This window comes from Microcebus murinus, chromosome 1 (assembly GCF_040939455.1).
Source record: "Microcebus murinus isolate Inina chromosome 1, M.murinus_Inina_mat1.0, whole genome shotgun sequence".
In the NCBI taxonomy this organism is placed as follows: domain Eukaryota; kingdom Metazoa; phylum Chordata; class Mammalia; order Primates; family Cheirogaleidae; genus Microcebus; species Microcebus murinus.
The window spans coordinates 61,989,589-62,006,833 of record NC_134104.1 but is presented as its reverse complement, the minus strand read 5'-3'; the positions used below and the strand labels follow the sequence as shown (position 1 = coordinate 62,006,833).

Here is a 17,245-nt window from a genome sequence, read left to right as displayed (position 1 = left end):
TTATTAGTAAACCAGGATTTAGCCTCTTAGAAAGAAGAATTTTGTGGGAGTGAAAATACCATGTTTCTCCGAAAATAAGACCTACCCATAAAATAAGCCATAGCAGGATTTCTAAGCATTTGCGCAATATAAGCCCTACCCTGAAAATAAGACCTAGTGATGGGCATGGCTACATAGCGTATCTGCAGAACCCATGCATTTCGTCATGGAGCGGTATAGAAGACAAGCAGCCCTTCTCATTTGCCCCATCATGACAGCTACTATCCCAGAGGTGACCGGAAAGGTGTGGGCAGCCCCACCAACAAGGTCGGCTCCCCCTGTCAGGTCCCAGCCATCCTGTATGTGCTGCAAGCTGAGACTTTGAGGGGAAAATAACACATCCCCTGAAAATAAGCCCTAGGGTGTCTTCTTGAAGAAAAATAAATATAAGACCCTGTCTTATTTTCGGGGAAACATGCTAGTAAGCCCTGTTTTTAGTCTAAGTCTAATTCTGACTCATTTTTCCTTCCTTCTTCTTTATCCTGTCTTTGTGCACCCTACTTCTCAATATCCAGAAAAAAATAAATAAATAAACAGCAGAAGTATGTGTTGTAGAGGATTTTGGTTAATGACCATGGTGGGTAAAGAGTTTAAGGACAAATTAAGAAACCATTTTATTAATATTTAACTTGTAACTTCCCTTTTTCCCCAGACTTGTCTAATGTTGGCATTTATGTTTTCACCCACAAGCTAAGAATGGATTTTACAGTTTTAAATGGTTACATTTTAAGTGCTTATGTATGTACCTAAATAATATCCTCAATTTTTGCATCTTGCAAAGCCTAAAATATTTCCCATTTGGTCCTTTATCGAACCTCTGTCTTAGATAAATATACTTTTAGTTATCTTAAATAATATATATCTAAGATACAATCTAAGAAAATCTTTTTAGGTAGTGTTCTTTGGGGTATAATCTCTTCTTATGTCTTAGGGACATTGAAATAAAATTTATTTCATCATTCCTTTAGCAAAAAGGAAAAAATTGGATCTTTACAGAAAGAAATAGGCTGATTGATATTCAGTGAGAAGATCTTGTTTTATTGCATGTAGGAACCTGAAAATATGAAATTATTATAAGAAAATGAATGCAAGAATAACTGCAGTCTTTTCTACAAAATAATGTTTGGCTTTTTAACTTCCTTACAGTTTCTATTTCATCGACCATTAAGGCTGTTAAATCTGCTTATCCTGATCGAGGGCAGTGTCGTCTTCTACCAGCTGTATTCCCTGCTGCGGTCGGAGAAGTGGAACCACACACTTTCCATGGCTCTCATCCTCTTCTGCAACTACTACGTTTTATTTAAGCTCCTCCGGGACAGAATAGTATTAGGCAGGGCATACTCCTACCCACTCAACAGTTACGAACTGAAGGCAAATTAAGCTGCCTCTCAACAATGAGGGAGAACTCAGATAAAAATATTTTCATACTTCTATTTTTTCTTGCGATTTTTATAAATATTTAAGATATTTTATATTTTGTATACTATTATGTTTTGAAAGTCGGGAAGGGTAAGGGATATTAAATGTATCCATAAACAAGGTGATGTGATCTTTCATGTGTTAGTATATTTGAATAATATACATATGAGAGGTATGCCTCTCCAGTAAAGAGATTCATTTGTTTGTATGGCTCTGGAATAACTCATTCCTTTATGAACACATCTCATATATTACTTGACACAATACTTGGTGTATCTGCTTTCCTTCCAGTTCTTCTCATGATCTTCAGCCCTCCGCTGGCCAGTAACTATTGCTACAGAAAGGCAGATCAGTGGAGTTGCCTGCTAGCACCCATTCTTTTTTAATCCAACAGATCAGTAGTGTTGAAATATATAGACAAAAGAGTTGGTTAAAGTCCTGAGTGAGGTCCTCTTTATTGCCTAGGAGGAAGCATTTCTGAAATAGGGACTCAGCTGGTCTCCTCTACCCTGTGACTTGTAAATATACTCTTGTAAGCTACTATTCTGAGACTCAGGGTTTTGCTGTCAGTTTTCGTTTTCTTTCATTTCCAGAGATTTTCCTTTTCTCTTAGGTATTTAAAGTAATACTTTGTAAACAGAAAGTCTTTGGAGTGCCCACACTCATGATGAAGGAGATGGTATATGGCTGGATTAGTGAGAGAATCTGAGTGGAAATGCCATGTCGTCTAGAGAATATAGGCAGGTTGAAAATACCAAGTAACTGGAAGAATGGGCAAGTCCTTAGCTAAACATTCTCAGATGCAGAATAACTGCAACCTACCTACATGGCATTATGTTTGGAGATATGAGAAGTAAAATTTGAGAGTTTATCACCTTGTCTTCATAGAATTTAATCTATATCCACAATGTGTGTTTTAAATTTCATATTCCAGAATCTTCATGTTTATGAGCATTAACCCTTTAAGTTATTCTTGGGAGGTGATATACTTAGGCCATTGATGTCACTAATCATATAAACTTCCAAGGCCTTGTCTTGGAGAGCCTAAAGTATATTGTCATATGTTTTCTGTGCTGGGTTTGGTTTTTTACACTGTGAAACTTGTGGTGAGACAAAATATGAGTTATGAAGTAAAAAGACCAATCACGTAGTTTATAAACTGGCTCTGAAAACAATTCTTGTAGAAGAGTTCCCAAAAGATTTTCAGCAAGGGAAGCATTATGAGGTGTAGGTGTATAGGTACCTACACAAGCGGATGACTTTTATGTTTATATTAACCATTGTTTTCTTAAATATTTTGATGTGTGTACTTTTTTTAAAAAAAGTTACATTATTCAGCATTCAGTCTGAATCTATTCAACTATTCAACAAACATATATTGACTACCAGGCACTATATTAGGCATTGGGGATATAGCAGTGACTAAGAAATGCAAAGGTAAAGGTCCTACCCTCATACAGCTTACGTTGGTGGGGGAGGTGCAGGTGGTACAGAACATGCAATAAATACATTTATGTATAATATAATGTTTCCTGGTAGTAGTGATAAGTACAGTAAATAGAAAATAAAACATGACGAGAAAAACAAAGAGGTAGGAATGACACTGCTACAAGTCATCTATGAGGAAATGATTTTTGAGTAAAGATCAGACAAAGTAAGAGTCATACAAATAGCTTTGGGGAGAATTCCCTCTTACTGTGGCAGCAAGGACAGTGCCTTGAGGTAAGAACAAGTTCGTATATTAGAAGAATAGCAAGAAAACCTGTGTATTTGGTTGGTTGCTTTTTAAAGTGGTTCAGCCTAACTATGGAGGTCATTGGGGTGGAGGGAAGGTAGAAAAGCTACTATCTCATTATGTTTTCCTTAGGATCTTGAAGATGCTTCTATTGGCTAGTTTTTTGTTTTGTTTTGTTTTAAGAGACAGAGTATCTTTATGTTACCCAGGCTGGTCTTGAGCCCCTGGCCTCAAGTGATCCTCCTGCCTTGGCCTTCCAATACCTGGGATTATAGGTGTAAGCCACAGCACCTGACAACTAGCAAATATTTTGATGAGGTTACTCCATAGCTAAGAACAAAATGGGTGGCATGGGCACAGAGACATCTCATCAAAATGGCCCCAGCTTGGCCCTAGCATTGAAAAGTAGTCCAAATAACCCCAATTAGAGATAATAGACCAATCTTGTAAACTGACGTGAAGCCCCCTTCAGGTTTGACCTGTCTTGGTTGTATCCTAAGGAAGTAGTACAGAAGGACCAAATGCCAAGTTGGCTAAACAACTGAATGAATATAAAAAATAAATAAAAATTAATTTTGGCTAATGGAATTACAAAGACACTCCCTCCCCTTTCAGATATAGTTGCATTACTGAGAAAAAACCCTCCAGTTCAACATGCTCCTGCTCATTCTAGCTGTTTGTAAATGTCACATTCATCAGGGAGAGAAAGATTACCAATTTCCTGGGTACTTTATTATGGATTATGTAAGAGAAGGGACACCATCTTTGCTTAGTAATAGTAGGAAATTTATAGCCATTAAAGAATGGCCTTTTTTGTTCTTTACATTTGGGAAATTAAAAGGTATGTGGAAAGCATGGTATAGGAAAAGATCATTTGGGTGAACTTGGGATACTGGAAAGGGAAAGAAGATGGTTGGCCAGTTAGTTGTCTGGGTGGTCTAAGGTGGGTAAATGTCTCAGGAGTAGAGGAGGGTAGTTGGCAGGAAAGGGCATGATGGAAATGGTCCTCAGTATCCTATTGACTCTGACTTCCATGTTTAGATTCCCCAAACTTCTCCTTCCCCTCCCTATCAATCATCACCACCACTGCTGCCTCTCCCCCTCATTTCTATTTACTGGGCAATTGTGTGCCATAGACTGCTGGGTACCAGATAAAAGACATTCCTGGATGCCAGAGATAGTGATATTCAAGTTCATTAATAATAGAAAGCAGACAAATCAGTTTTCACATAAGGATGTTCAGTAACAGAAGTATGTACAAGATACAGTGGTGATAGAAGGAAGTGATCAACTTTGCCTCATGGGCTTGGAAGCTTCATTGTCAGGGAAGGCTTCACTGAAGCAGTGGCATAGAAGATGCATTTTGAAGGAGCACTAAGAGTTCACTACACAGATGAAAGAGATGCAGTTGCACAGGATATACAAAGATCCAAGGTATGGACTTGCACTAAGTAGTTAAATAACTATGAGTTCAGTAGTAGTAGGGAGCTAGTCAAGGAGTAGATTATAAAAGGACTTGAATTCCACATTAAGGAGTTTGCATTTTTATTATCTCATAGGCCACAGGTTCTGAAAAGGGTGATTCCTGCACACTGCATCAGATCTGATAAGTCAGAATCTTGAGTGTGAAGCCCAATAATATATACTTTTCACAAGCACGCTAAGTAATTCTTAAGCAGACAGAAGTCTGGGAGCTTTTATTTTTATTTCTTTGGAGACAAGGTTTCATTCTGTAGCCTGGGCTAGAGTGCAGTGGCATCAAGGCTTGCTGTCACCTCAAACTTCTGGAGTCAAGTGATCCTCCTGCCTTAGCCTCCCAACTATCTGGGACTACAGGTGCACACCACCACGCCCAGCTAATTTTTCTATTTTTTTTTGTAGAGATGGGGTCTCACTCTTGCTCAGGCTGGTCTCAAACTCCTGGCCTCAAGCAATCCTCCTGCCTCAGCCTCCCAAAGTGTTAGGATTACAGACGTGAGCCACCACACTTGGCCAGAAGTCTGGGAACTTCTGTAGACAGAAGACAGCTAATGAAAGATTTTAAGTTGAGGAATAACTTTGGACTTATGATACAAAGGGTTCTCAGTTCAAGGGTTCACAAACTGTAATCTCTGGACCAGTAGCATCAACATCATGTAACTGGGAACTTATTAGAAATGGACATTTTTCAAGCCCTACCTCAAACTTACTAAGAAACTACATGGAGCTCAGCAATCTATTTTAATAAGCTCTCGAGGTGATTTCTAGGAATGTTAAACTTTGAGAACCAATAACTTATCTTAGACAACTTTGGCAGCAGTATGTAGGATAGATTTGGAGAATGATGAATGTCAATGAGACTTAAAGCAGGGAGACCAGTTAGCCAATCATTAAAAAAGTCCATGCAAGACAGAAAGTCAGAACAAACTAGTGGAATAGAAAGTCTCAGGCTCTGCTCCACTCCAAAAAAATCTCAACTAGTGACTATCCATAGACTAAAATTTTGAAAATCCCAACACTTGGAAACTATCCTGAGACACCCACGTGATCTGCAGAACTGAATGAAATCTGAATTAGCTGGGCAAGAAGAATGGTGTCACTTTGACCCCCAAGTTGGCATAACACCAGACAGAAGACTTCCCTGCCCAGTTTCCCACAGAGGGAAAAGAAAACTAGAGGCAATCATCCACTTCTCTAGGATTACAAGAAACTTCCCAGAAGGCCCACTCTGGTTATATCTCATGGGGAACACTAGGGGAAACAGTAGGGCCAGACTGCCAAGGATCAGGTAGAAACAAAGGACAGAGACACAAGTCATAGTGACCAGTGTGCGATCTTGGTGGACCTCTGTGTTCCTGCTAGCTATGGTACCTGATCAGAGATGTCAGCTAGCCTCATAGCCCACCCAAAATGCTGAGCTGGTCACCTTCAGAAGCATGGTGGGAAGTACAACCTAGCTTGACCTCCCTAGACTACTAGTCTTCCCGCCCAGCTCCAAAGCCAAAGACCTTGCCCAAGCAAGGAGATGCCTGCCTCCTCTCCTTTTGGAGAGTGAAGAGGCTACATTGGTTTGACCCTGAAAGTCAAGCAGCCACTCCATCTAGCCAAAAAGCCTGTTCAACAACCCTGCCTAGGCAGGGAAACTCCCACCTTCATGGATTTCAGAGAAGTGAAGAGGCTAGACTGGCCTGACTCAGGAAGTCAAGCAGTGGCTCCTCTAAGCCAAAAAACACTTCCAATGACCCCACCCAGGTAGGGAGACTTCCATCTCCTCACAGCTTGGAGAAGCATAGGGGCTAGATTGGCTTGACTCAGGAGGTAAAATAGCCACCCAACTTAGCCAAATGCCTATTCCACAGCTCCACCCTGACAGGGAGGCAATCCTCAAGCATATATTTCTAAGGAGCATAGCCTCTGGTCATGCTTATACTGAACAGTGACTCTACCTAACTTAGAGCCCAGACTGCAGCCCTGCCCAACTGAAGATCTCAAATATCAGAATTAACTGGCTAGGGAATACATCTTGTGACTGGGCTGACCAGAAGTCATTGCAGTACACAGCCAGGAGCTCCGCCTGATAGCAGAGCCCAGCCAGCAGCTCCACTCAACATCAAAGCAAGGGCAGCAGCCAACCAGTCAACTAGAGAACTCACGCAAGCTCTGCCTGCCTGGGGTTGTCACAAACTGGCCCTTATAGAATCATAGGCTAAATAGTGAAGGTCTATCCCTGCTAAAGAACACCTGTAAAAGACAGAAGTGGGGGCTTTCTCCTCAAATGTCAGAAGTCAATGTAGGGACACAAAGATTATACAGAATCAGAGACTCATGACACCTTGAAACTAATAAAGCTCCAATAATGGACCTCCCAAAATGGAGATCTATGAAATGACTAACAAAGAATTCAGAATAATACTGATGAAAAAATTCAATGAACTATAAGAATATACAGATACAAATTTTAATGAAATTTGGAAAACAATACACATAAAAAAGAAGTTTGACAAAGAAATAGAAATAATAACAAAGAACCTGATAGAAATCCTAGAGAGGAAAAATTCAATGACTGAACTGAAAAATCCAACAGAAAGTTTCAACAGCAGACTCGATCAAGCAGAAGAAAGAATCAGTGAGCTGGAAAATGGAACATTTGAAATTATGTAGCCTCAGGAACAAGAAGGTAGAAGAATTAAAAAGAATGAAGAAAACCTACACTAATTATGGGACACCATCAAGAGACCAAACCTTTATATAATAGAGTTAGAGAAGAAGAAAAAAGAGGAGAGAGGCCAGAAGACATACTTAAAGAAATAATGGCATGGCTGGATGCAGTGGCTCACACCTATAATCCTAGTACCTATAATGCCTAGCCCAGGCTGAGGCAGGAGGATGGTTTGAGCTCAGGAGGTTGAGCCTGAGCAAGAGTGAGACCTTGTCTCTACTAAAAATAGAAAGAAATTACCTGGACAACATGGTGGTGCATGCCTGTAGTCCCAGCTACTCAGGAGGCTGAGGCAGAAGGATTGCTTTGAGCCCAGGAGTTTCAGGTTGCTGTGAGCTAGGCTGGTGCCATGGCACTCTAGCCCAGGCAACAGAGTGAGACTCTGTCTCAAAAAAAAAAAAAAAAAATAGGGGTGGGGTGGGTCACCAGTATGTAAGTGGTAGAAGAAACCATGGGCAAAAACAAAATAGTATAGGGAAAGGATATACTGTGAAAAGGGAAGGAATGACAGAATTCTGGCGAATAACAACATTTAATGGTAGAGGAAGAGGAAACTTTCAAGTGAACAAGACTAAGAAAATGAACAATCATGAAAAGAGTCAAACCAAAAGATTTTCACAAAAAGGAATGATCAATAGGATCAAATATAAAAGAGAAGTCACTGTTAGATCTGGTTATTAGATTATCAGTGAGTTTAGCAAGAAAAATTTTAGTGGAGCAACATGGGTGGAAGTCAGGTTGCAGTTAGTCCAGAACAGTGAATTGGAATGAAGAAGTCAGAACAGTAAACATTGATGACTCTCTCAAGAATCTGGACACAACAAAGTGGTAAATGTGGGTAGAGTTGAGGAAGAGACTTTAGGATGTTTTTATGCCGAGGGATTGAAGACTTAAGAGGGAAGGGCTGAACACATAGGAAAGAATGATGGATGGAAGAAGACTGGGAACACTGAAGCCCTTGGGGACTAGGAGCCCTTGGGAAGACAGACAACAAGGGAGGTTGGGTACACACATATATGGGTAAGGGAAATGACAGTGAGAGGTTGAAGAAAGACATCTGATATTATAAATTTGTAAAGCACAAAGCAATTATCCTTATTTTTGGCGGGGACAGTTGTCTAAAAGAATACTGTGAATACTGGAATAGCTATTGTAGGTTTTGGGAATGAGGCCACTGCTGAGGTGGTAGACCATAAATGCCTGAAGTCTTTCATCCCATGGTTTTATGATTTTCTCTGATCTAACCCATAGACACAGTTAAAGGTCAGAGAAGATGGGTGGTAAGAGTCCTGGTCCTAGGTTGGAAGTTTGTCAAGCAGGTATGGCTAAAGGATGAGTGGTTGAGGAAGTTAATGGTCCTGGTGAGAATGGTCGATATGGTACAACTTGGGGACTGGGAAGGCTGGGGAAGGAGGTATAAAGTCTGGCAGGTGTGCTATCTGCCTGAGCAGGGGTGTGCCAGGCATTGGTAGTCCTGTGCAAATACAAGGAATAAAGTAGTAAGGATGGAGGAAGTTCTCAGAAAAGAAAATGAGAATTTAGAATCACAAAACTCTGGGTTGTGAAAGAGCCTGATGTATAACCCTAGAAGCAAATGGCCAAAACTGAATAGGGGTAAAAATCTGTAAGCAATTAAGGCAAGGGTGTTGGGTAGGTTTTCCTTGGGAACATTGAAGCCATCCAGGATAATGGTAGGACAAGGAAGAAGGAAACAGGGAGCCTGGTACCAAAGGCTGAGGAATCTGGGACATTGAGCACATCATGACCACACAGAATGGTAAAAGTTAAGATAGCTGAATTCGTAAATTTTTGTAGTAAGGGATTTTTGTATGAGATGGGAAGAAGCAATGGTGCAGAAGTGAGAAACTGGGAGAATGTCTCCTGACCCTTTGTAAAAGTCTGTCTAATGTGGCAGAATGTGCAGCCTCTTGTGCAGGGAAAGAAGTTTCCTCACAAGAGTTTTACTGAATTCCAGGAAGTGGCAGTAATATTCTGTGAAAATACTGGGGCTGCAAGGGAGTTTATAAGGAGAGAACGAATCCAGAGAAACCTTGGAAAGATTGGGAGTGAGGGGAACTGTGTGTTGGGGTGTGGTAGGGGGAGATTTTTCAGAGAAACAGAGAAGTGTGGGGATCTGGGGGGTGTGTAGGAGAAAAGGGCACTTAGAGCAGCAGTGAAGGATGACAGGAGCAGGCCTTAGCCGTGCAGGGTTCTAAATAGAATATGGTTGCCAAAATGGTAGTATTTTTACCCCCCTGGCAATGACATTTTTCAGCATAAATATCACTAGGTTTTAGCCCAGGTTTTATGACCATTCTCCCTTCTACCATGACTCCTGACTTTTTGTGGTTATATATGCCAGGATATATCCCAGGATAACACACTCTTGCTTTTTCCCCCTTGAGCATCATTAATATAATCACTCAAATAAAAGAAGAGTCTCCTTTGATTGATTAAATAGGAAAATTGAGTTCACATCTTTGCGGGTGCACTCACATGACTCCTTAAGCTGTGGAATTTTGAGAAGCAATAAGCTTTTTTCTTCTCATTTTTCACTACACTATCATGGATTTATATTGGGTATTGTGGGTGACATGGCTGTGTGATTACAACAGCAAGAGGGTGATGTTGCAAACATTTAGCAGTTATTAATGTGTAAAATAACAAAGATAAGAAAAATTTACTGAAGCAAATCATCAGGACTTTTGCTGTGAGACCAAACCTCAAATTAACAAAAAATGACATTGAACAGAACAAACTAGAATGAGTCTGATGCATATAATCCACTTTTCTGATTATTGATTTTGGTGACCCAGTGTCCTCCTCTAGTTCATAGTTCCATCATAAGCATTATATTTTATCTCATTTATTAGAGTATATTTTTAACACATAACAATATGTTTTAATTACACTTAAATGTCTCTATGGATAGGTTTAATATTTATTTATATTTTTTTAATCAATAGAAAAACATTTCGATTATATCTTTGGAAACATATTTATAGAGTTCACAATACAGCTGAAATTATGTTGCTTTCCAAAAGACTCCTTTGAAAAAGTGCTTTACTTTGCAGAATTATAAGCCAGAAAGTACTATGGCATTAAGTTATTGCAAAGCATTGTAATTCATCCAGTAAAACATGGCTATGGACTTCATGAGCTTCTTATATTTAGCTATGTCCTCCTCACCCTCATGGAGAAGTAATCTCTGCATTATTCATGTACCTTGAGGTTACTAAATGACCCCCTACCCAGCAGCCAAGCTATGGAGGCCCCAATTTTATGCCATTTGGACTGCACTCATCTCAGTCAATCACCCTTCTACCGTCTCTCCTCTTCTCCAGTCTCTCCTCTTTCTCCATGTATGGAAAGATGCTTGCTCCCTCTTCTGGCCTTATTTTGCTAGGGAAGATGTTGGTTAATGGAGGACACATTCTTTGTCATTCCACATATTGAGCTGACCTGCTTGCTTGAAGTGCCTGAAATCATACTCCTGGCAACACTTATCCCCAAGATTCATGTTGTCATCAGATAGGACCATCCATGATAGAATGTGGCCCTAATCAATCCTGATGGGAACTGGACCTACCATGGATTTCTTCCAGTCCAATCCCAGATAAATGAATCTTATGTTTCACTGTATCTCTTCAGGCAGGAGCACAAGGCCTGTGTAGACAAATGACTGTCCCACCCAGTGTTAGCCAAATGTGGTTATTATGTGGTAACACTATATAGTACATGAAATGAACAGTTTACCTTGGGCCTATGACTTCATCATCAACAGGTGTTGATCCACTTGGTGATGGTAAAAGTCCCTAACATCCACTCTCAAGGAGTATAGAATACTGATTTTTCCTGGCTCATTTGCAGAGATGCAACAGGACTTCACAACCAAACCAATCAGGACTATGCAAAACCTCAGAGCTATTAATACTTATTCTAACTTAGTTGCCGCTCTCTAGTTTTTAAAATCAAAACAAAGTTCTCAACACCTGAGCATCTCACTGGTATGTCCTCTTGGATCTGCAATTGTGTTTAATTTGATGATTTAAAGTCAGTAGGTCACTTGAATATCATTAACAATCCTGTTAAAAGATGCTAGTGGTTATATTTCCCCCCCTTCTGCTTTTGTTTGGTAACTTAATAGTTCTAAACCTTGCTCCTGGTTAAGGGCTGTTTCATTTGCTACCACCCCTCTCTCCTTTTCATTAGTCTCTTCAAGGATTTAGGAGTGCTAAGGTACCCAGTGCACTATTACTAAGCTCTTTATAAATATTTGTTCAGTATGGTGATATTTATGTGTTAATGTCCCCAGAATCCAAAATTTTGACTTGGATAATATTTTTAATTTTAGGGCTTAGATTGGGCTAATAGTATCTTTATGGGGTTCTTGGTCAGGTCTCTTCATATGCCAGGTCCCTCATATACTAAGTGAAGCAGAGAATAAAAACCAAATACCCTCTGTCTGGTCCATTTTGGCTTAAAAAAAAAAACAACAGGGTCTGGGAGGGCCATTTTGCAATAAATATAGGTTATTATTTTCTTAAGCAACCATTAATTCTGAATCAAAGAAGACATTGGTACATGCATGTACCAATTCAACATACACTTCAAATTCAACATTTAAATTCAGCCACCCCCATTTTTGAGGACTGATAGTTGAAGAAGCCCTTTGAGAGTTGGATTCTACCTCCCTTTCTAGGGACGAAGACTGTTCTGCCCCTCCCCTGGATGGAGGTAGACACTCTCATTCCCATCCAGCCATTCTCGGGGATTCATTTCTTCAGAGCCCCAAGTGGGTGACCAAATAGGTAATCCCAGGGCATTTCGGGGAACAATTTGGGGATAATATATGAGCTTTCTTTGCCTTAGAGTAGAATTTCATCAGTGTCAGGCTAGCCCAGACCACAGGATTATAACCACGTTTGCGGTGTCTGACAGGCTGGAGACAGTCCAAGGAGAGGTCCGCACTTGAACAGCGTGACACTGACTGAGAAGGGGAGTCAGCGTCTCAGGCCTTCTGGAATTGACTTGCAGGGAGAGCCCAGAGTGGGGAATATCTCCAGCCAGCCGCCTGCGTGTCTCCTGAGGACAGCCTCATACCCATGCTCCTGTAGGTGATGCTGTAAACAAAAAGGGCCAGAGTCTAAAGGGACATGGCAGCCAAAAATCTACATGGGCTTCTCAACAATTAGAACTGAAGTCACTCGTTAGTATGTGATGGTGGCTTCTCAGTCTATCTCCAAATAAAAATATATTTTATAAGTGTTACAAACAAAAATTTAAAAATAATCATAAAATAGTTTAAATATTTCATTATTTGGCTCAGAGTTCGGACAGTGAAACAAAGTGCGGTTCTTTCCCTCCCTCACATCCTAACTGGAACGTGGTCCTTATCAAAGCACAGACACCACAAGTGCACCGAGACTGACATAAAAGGCTATCTGCCACATTTTCTGATAAGGTGGGAATGTACTTTTCAAATCTCTTGAACATGGCCTTTCTCATCTGCCACCGCTATATTTCTTCACCTTGCTTGCCTAGGGGGAAAACGCTATATTTTAGGACTTTTCTTATGGGTCGACATCTCATTGGCTGTTGGTCCAATGTCTTGCTCACCCAGTGAGAGTGCAAACACACAGACCAAAGGCCTACTAACTGCTCCCCTTGCTCACTCAGTACTCTCTGAAGGCAGAACTCATCAGCTGACTCACCAGTCACCCTTGTCACAGACACTGGCTTAAAAGGTATAGGACAAGATTTCAAAACTATTCATAAGGCTTATCAGGGAAGGAGGGAAGAAGGAAGGGTGACAGAGAGAGAGAGAGAGAGAGAGAGAGAGAGAGAGAGAGAGAGAGAAAGGAATATGTATCTGCTGCAAGTTATCAGCTCCCAATTTCTTATTAGAGGAGGTAACTTCAGCTGAGCCCACCCAGGCCAGCACCAGCCTCGGTTGTGAGGTCTGCCCAGAGGTACTGCTGGTCCCTAGAGAAATTTCTGCAATGACTGAGCTTCCAGACAGAGTTCAGCCAGGCTTGAACCTGAGAAGAGGTTACCTGTGAAACCCCTTTTTGGGGAGCACCAGAAATCTGCCAGCAGGTTTATTAATTCTCCTCCCTCCTCTCTAGCTGAAAAGGAAAGAACCATTGAAAGTTCTAAATAACTGAAACAAAATAAGATTGGTTTATTGCTTCTGCTTGTATTAATATATAGACAAAGGAGAAGAGCAAGTTTGAGTGCCTGGAGTGACTGGTGGATGACAGAACTATGGAAGAGAGAGGAAAGAAAGGAAGGGACCAACTGGCTAAAATGAAATACATTTTCAAGAAGGGCACCTCTCAGCGAGTGGTAGTGAGGGCCACTCTGCTAGGGCTCTTCTCTCCCTCCTAGGGCACCTCCCTTCTTCCTCTCCTGTACTGCTAGGCCCAGCCTGGTGTGCAAGAAGAGTGAAGCTGAGCTAGAAGTGTTTTCTGCTAATGCCTCATCGATTTAAACACAATATAAGTTTGAAGCATAGTTCTGCCTTTTCGTGAGGTTTTTCTCTATGATGACTATGTTCTTGGACTCTGATATTCTAAAGAAAGCAGATAACCTTCACTTCAGTTGCATACCTAAATGAAGATTTAGTAAATTTCATTAGGGTAATCCTCAGCTCAGTCCTGACCCTGCCCAGCTACTGGATTTCTAAATCAGAGTTCAGTACAGTAGCAGTTGGAGTCCCAAATGAATAGAAGCTAGAGCCAGAAAGTCTTCTTGGATTGTGTCAGTCTCAGAGTTTGCTCTTGATTTTGATTTTCTATGCTGGTATATGGAGTCATCTTGGACAGGTCTGCAGGGATTCCAGGAAAAGAGCATGGGTAAACTCACCTACTTGGATATCTAAGTGCATGTTAGTTTGCATTTCCAAATCCGCTATTTTGGATAGTACACTTTTACAAAGCTTATTAGAAAACTGGTCTAAAAGAACATATGCTTTAAAGAGCCCAAAGCATGAAGTAAAGAGGAGGTCTTCAAACCTCAATAGCAATATTTTCTGACACAGGCAAGAGATTTTTCTTTCTTTCAAAGGACATTATCACAGCCAGCTCTCAAGAGTAATATATAATGATACTAGGGGAGCAATGCAACTCACAAACAAGCCCCGAATTTCACTGGAGCACACATTCCATCCTCTTCCCTTACCTAACCTTCTCCCACTTGCTCACACAGATATCTAAATTTCATATCCTCATCCTTCCCTTGACCCTCTTCTGGAAAATGGACAAATTAACAAATGGTCAAAAGGCTAAAGAAAGAGAAGTCAGAGGCCAAAATAAGCCCGAACTTGATAACTCGTGCCTACAAAATGGCAAGTTGGCCCTGTAATAACTTCCAGATGAGTCATGATGTTTTTTCAGACACCAGCAGGTGAACTGATGTCATTCTATTTGCCTCCCACTTCTTCCATCCAGAATCACTGATCTCCGCTGGGGCTGGTAAAAACAGCTGGTTGAGGTCTCTAGTCTCTGGCCATTCTTAGGGATAGTCATTTTATTCCTAAGTGTAACCCCTTCTGGTGTGACCCATGTGTTTTCTGCCAACTCACCACAAAGAAGGCCAGGAGAAATTGTCTGGGTGGGACTTCTGATAGGGGATAACAGGACCTTGGAATCTGTCACTGTGGATGAGGGGGGCAGGTGGTCCATAATGGGGAAAGGAGGACTGAATAAGATTAGGCTCTGAGGTCTTCCTGGCCTAGACCTATGGAAAGACTTAGAACCCTCAGATGGTCGCTCTATTTTTGAAGAAAGAAGGTTGTCCCCAGATGGCTCTGTCTCTGATGTGCGCTTTCTGCATTGCACTGTTGCATCCTGGGAGGAAAGCAGGTTAGACAAGCCTGGTTCTGGAGAAAGGGTGGGTCCCTCACACAGGCAGGACACAGTGGCATCCATTGGCAAGGACTTAATGGCTCCTGTATTTTGCTTTGGTTTCTCTCCCTTTGGGCTTTCCAGAGGGGAGGGAGAATCATCTTTGGCAGGTTTCTCAGAGGTCCCACTAGTTGGGCTGGGTTCCTCTTGGCTCCTCTCGAGAGACTGAGCCCCACTCTCCCCTGAGCTCTGAGAGGGCAGGGGCTGTGGGATCTGGGTGTACTGAATCTTGGGCGGGATGACTGGGACTGCCCTGGCCTGGCACATTTTGACCATGAAGGAGGTTCTCACAGCTGACACACTCACAGGAGCTGAGTTACGGCGGCCTGTCAGGGCATGAGCAAGAATGTCCAGGTCCTGGGGGTCCTGGGAGTAAACCCTCCAGGGGTCTGCTTTACAGTGAGATGAGGTCACCCATGTGGCCTTTGGGTCTTCCGGCTCAGATTGCTGCATTCCAGGTGAACTAAATGAGGCCACATGCTCAAACCGGAAGAGGTCAGTGATGGGAATGGCAGAGTCCAAGTTGAGGGAAGAAGGTCTATTTTTCCCTTTTGGGGGCCCACACTCAGTGCTCTTCACCTGTAACTTTGGGGGATGCTCCTCTGGTAAGGTGCTGCCCTGCACACTAGATGAACTCTCCTCACTGCTCTCTGGCCCAGGAACAACACCTTGCTTAACTGGAGGGTTGCTGTGCCCCAGGTGTGTCCCCAGCTCCTTTCCCGCTGTGTGGCTGATGGGGCTGGTTTCTGTTGGCTTGGTTTGCATAACACCTGGTCCCTTCTGGCTGGGAAGAGCCTCTTCCCCTTTCAGGCCAGAGAACTCTCTAAAAGACCTCATGGCTTTCTCATCCCATCCAATAATCTCTCTCCTGGGTGCCAGGGGCTGCTGAGGGTTGGAATTCCTCTCTGTTTCCAGATCAGCACAGCTGCTGGAGGAAGGAGCCTCGAGAGTCCACTGACTCTTAAATGTAGGCTTGCTGTCTAAAGAATGGCTCTGGCGAAGGCTGGGTCTGTGGGAAAGCCTCTTCTCCAATCGGTGGTCCTGGGGACCCTGCACCTGGGCCTCGTGCCCATCTTTCAGGGTAGGGGAGTGAAGGGGACTTGTCACCCACTGGGGCTCCTCCCAGGGCTCCACCATCTCCACACCATGCTGGGCAACGTCTGTCGCAGTGTCGTCTTCGTCACAGTCTGAAGGCTCCTGAACTGAATGGGCTACATCCCTTTCTCCTTGTGGGGAGACCTCAATCTCCCTTGTTGGGCTTGGTAAACCAGAGCCTTTTCCCTCGGGGGCAGCATTCTTTGAATTTTTCTTTTCACTTTGTCTTGGAGCAGCCTTGTCTCCCTGACAGAGGCTAGGGATCCCAGGGCTGTCTTTGAACTTCAGCGGGTCTATATAAGGATTTGTCCTCAAATTCCTGGATGGGTCTTCCCTCTCAGGGCCGCCCTTTGACAGCAGGACTCGAGGCGCCTCCTCCAAAGGAGTTGGAGGGGGAGGAGCAGGTGGGAGTGGAGGAGACAGATTCCCTGGGGCCCCCACCTCCACCCTGGCTTGTGGAGACACGGTCTCAAACGGAACTATTTCCAGAGGAGCCAGGCTGGCGGGGTCCGGGCGCAGGCCCAGCTCCGCCTTGGATCTGTGGAGGCTGTTGGTTGGCTCTAGCTTCTCTCTGTTGGCGGCTGTGGAAGTGCCTTGTGTGGTCTGATTGGTTGAGTCCCTAGTCCCCTCCTCCAGAGGGGCGGGGACTGGGGCAGGGGCGGAGCCACAAGGGAAACTCCCAGGAGGCTCTGGGGGAGCAAAGTCCCCAGGACCTGACTCAAGAATTGGCAGAATTGGGTTGCTTGTCACAGCAGGTGGTGGCAATGAAGAAAGCTCCTCCTCAGATTCGATGATTTTCAGCTCCTGTTGAATCTCGGGCCAGATCAGGGCGTTGGCCAGATCATCTTCATC

At 42.7% G+C, this 17,245-nt stretch overlaps 2 protein-coding genes across 3 annotated transcripts in view; one reads left to right on the top strand and one right to left on the bottom strand.

Annotated features, from left to right (window-relative positions):
* The window catches only part of TMEM39A (transmembrane protein 39A), a 27,546-nt gene extending 25,878 nt beyond the window's left edge, over positions 1 to 1,668 (top strand). Inside the window, exon 9 of one of the 2 annotated variants that reach the window (XM_012780585.3) lies at positions 1,186 to 1,668. In XM_012780585.3, the coding sequence (XP_012636039.1) occupies positions 1,186 to 1,419 (234 nt within the window). In that variant the 3' untranslated portion in view covers positions 1,420 to 1,668. The remainder of the gene's footprint in view (positions 1 to 1,185) is intronic. The other variant, XM_076001738.1, reaches the window with a different exon arrangement.
* The window catches only part of ARHGAP31 (Rho GTPase activating protein 31), a 129,195-nt gene continuing 113,135 nt past the window's right edge, over positions 1,186 to 17,245 (bottom strand). The window contains exon 12 of the mRNA XM_012780586.3: positions 1,186 to 17,245. Within this exon, the coding sequence (XP_012636040.2) occupies positions 14,810 to 17,245 (2,436 nt within the window). The 3' untranslated portion in view covers positions 1,186 to 14,809.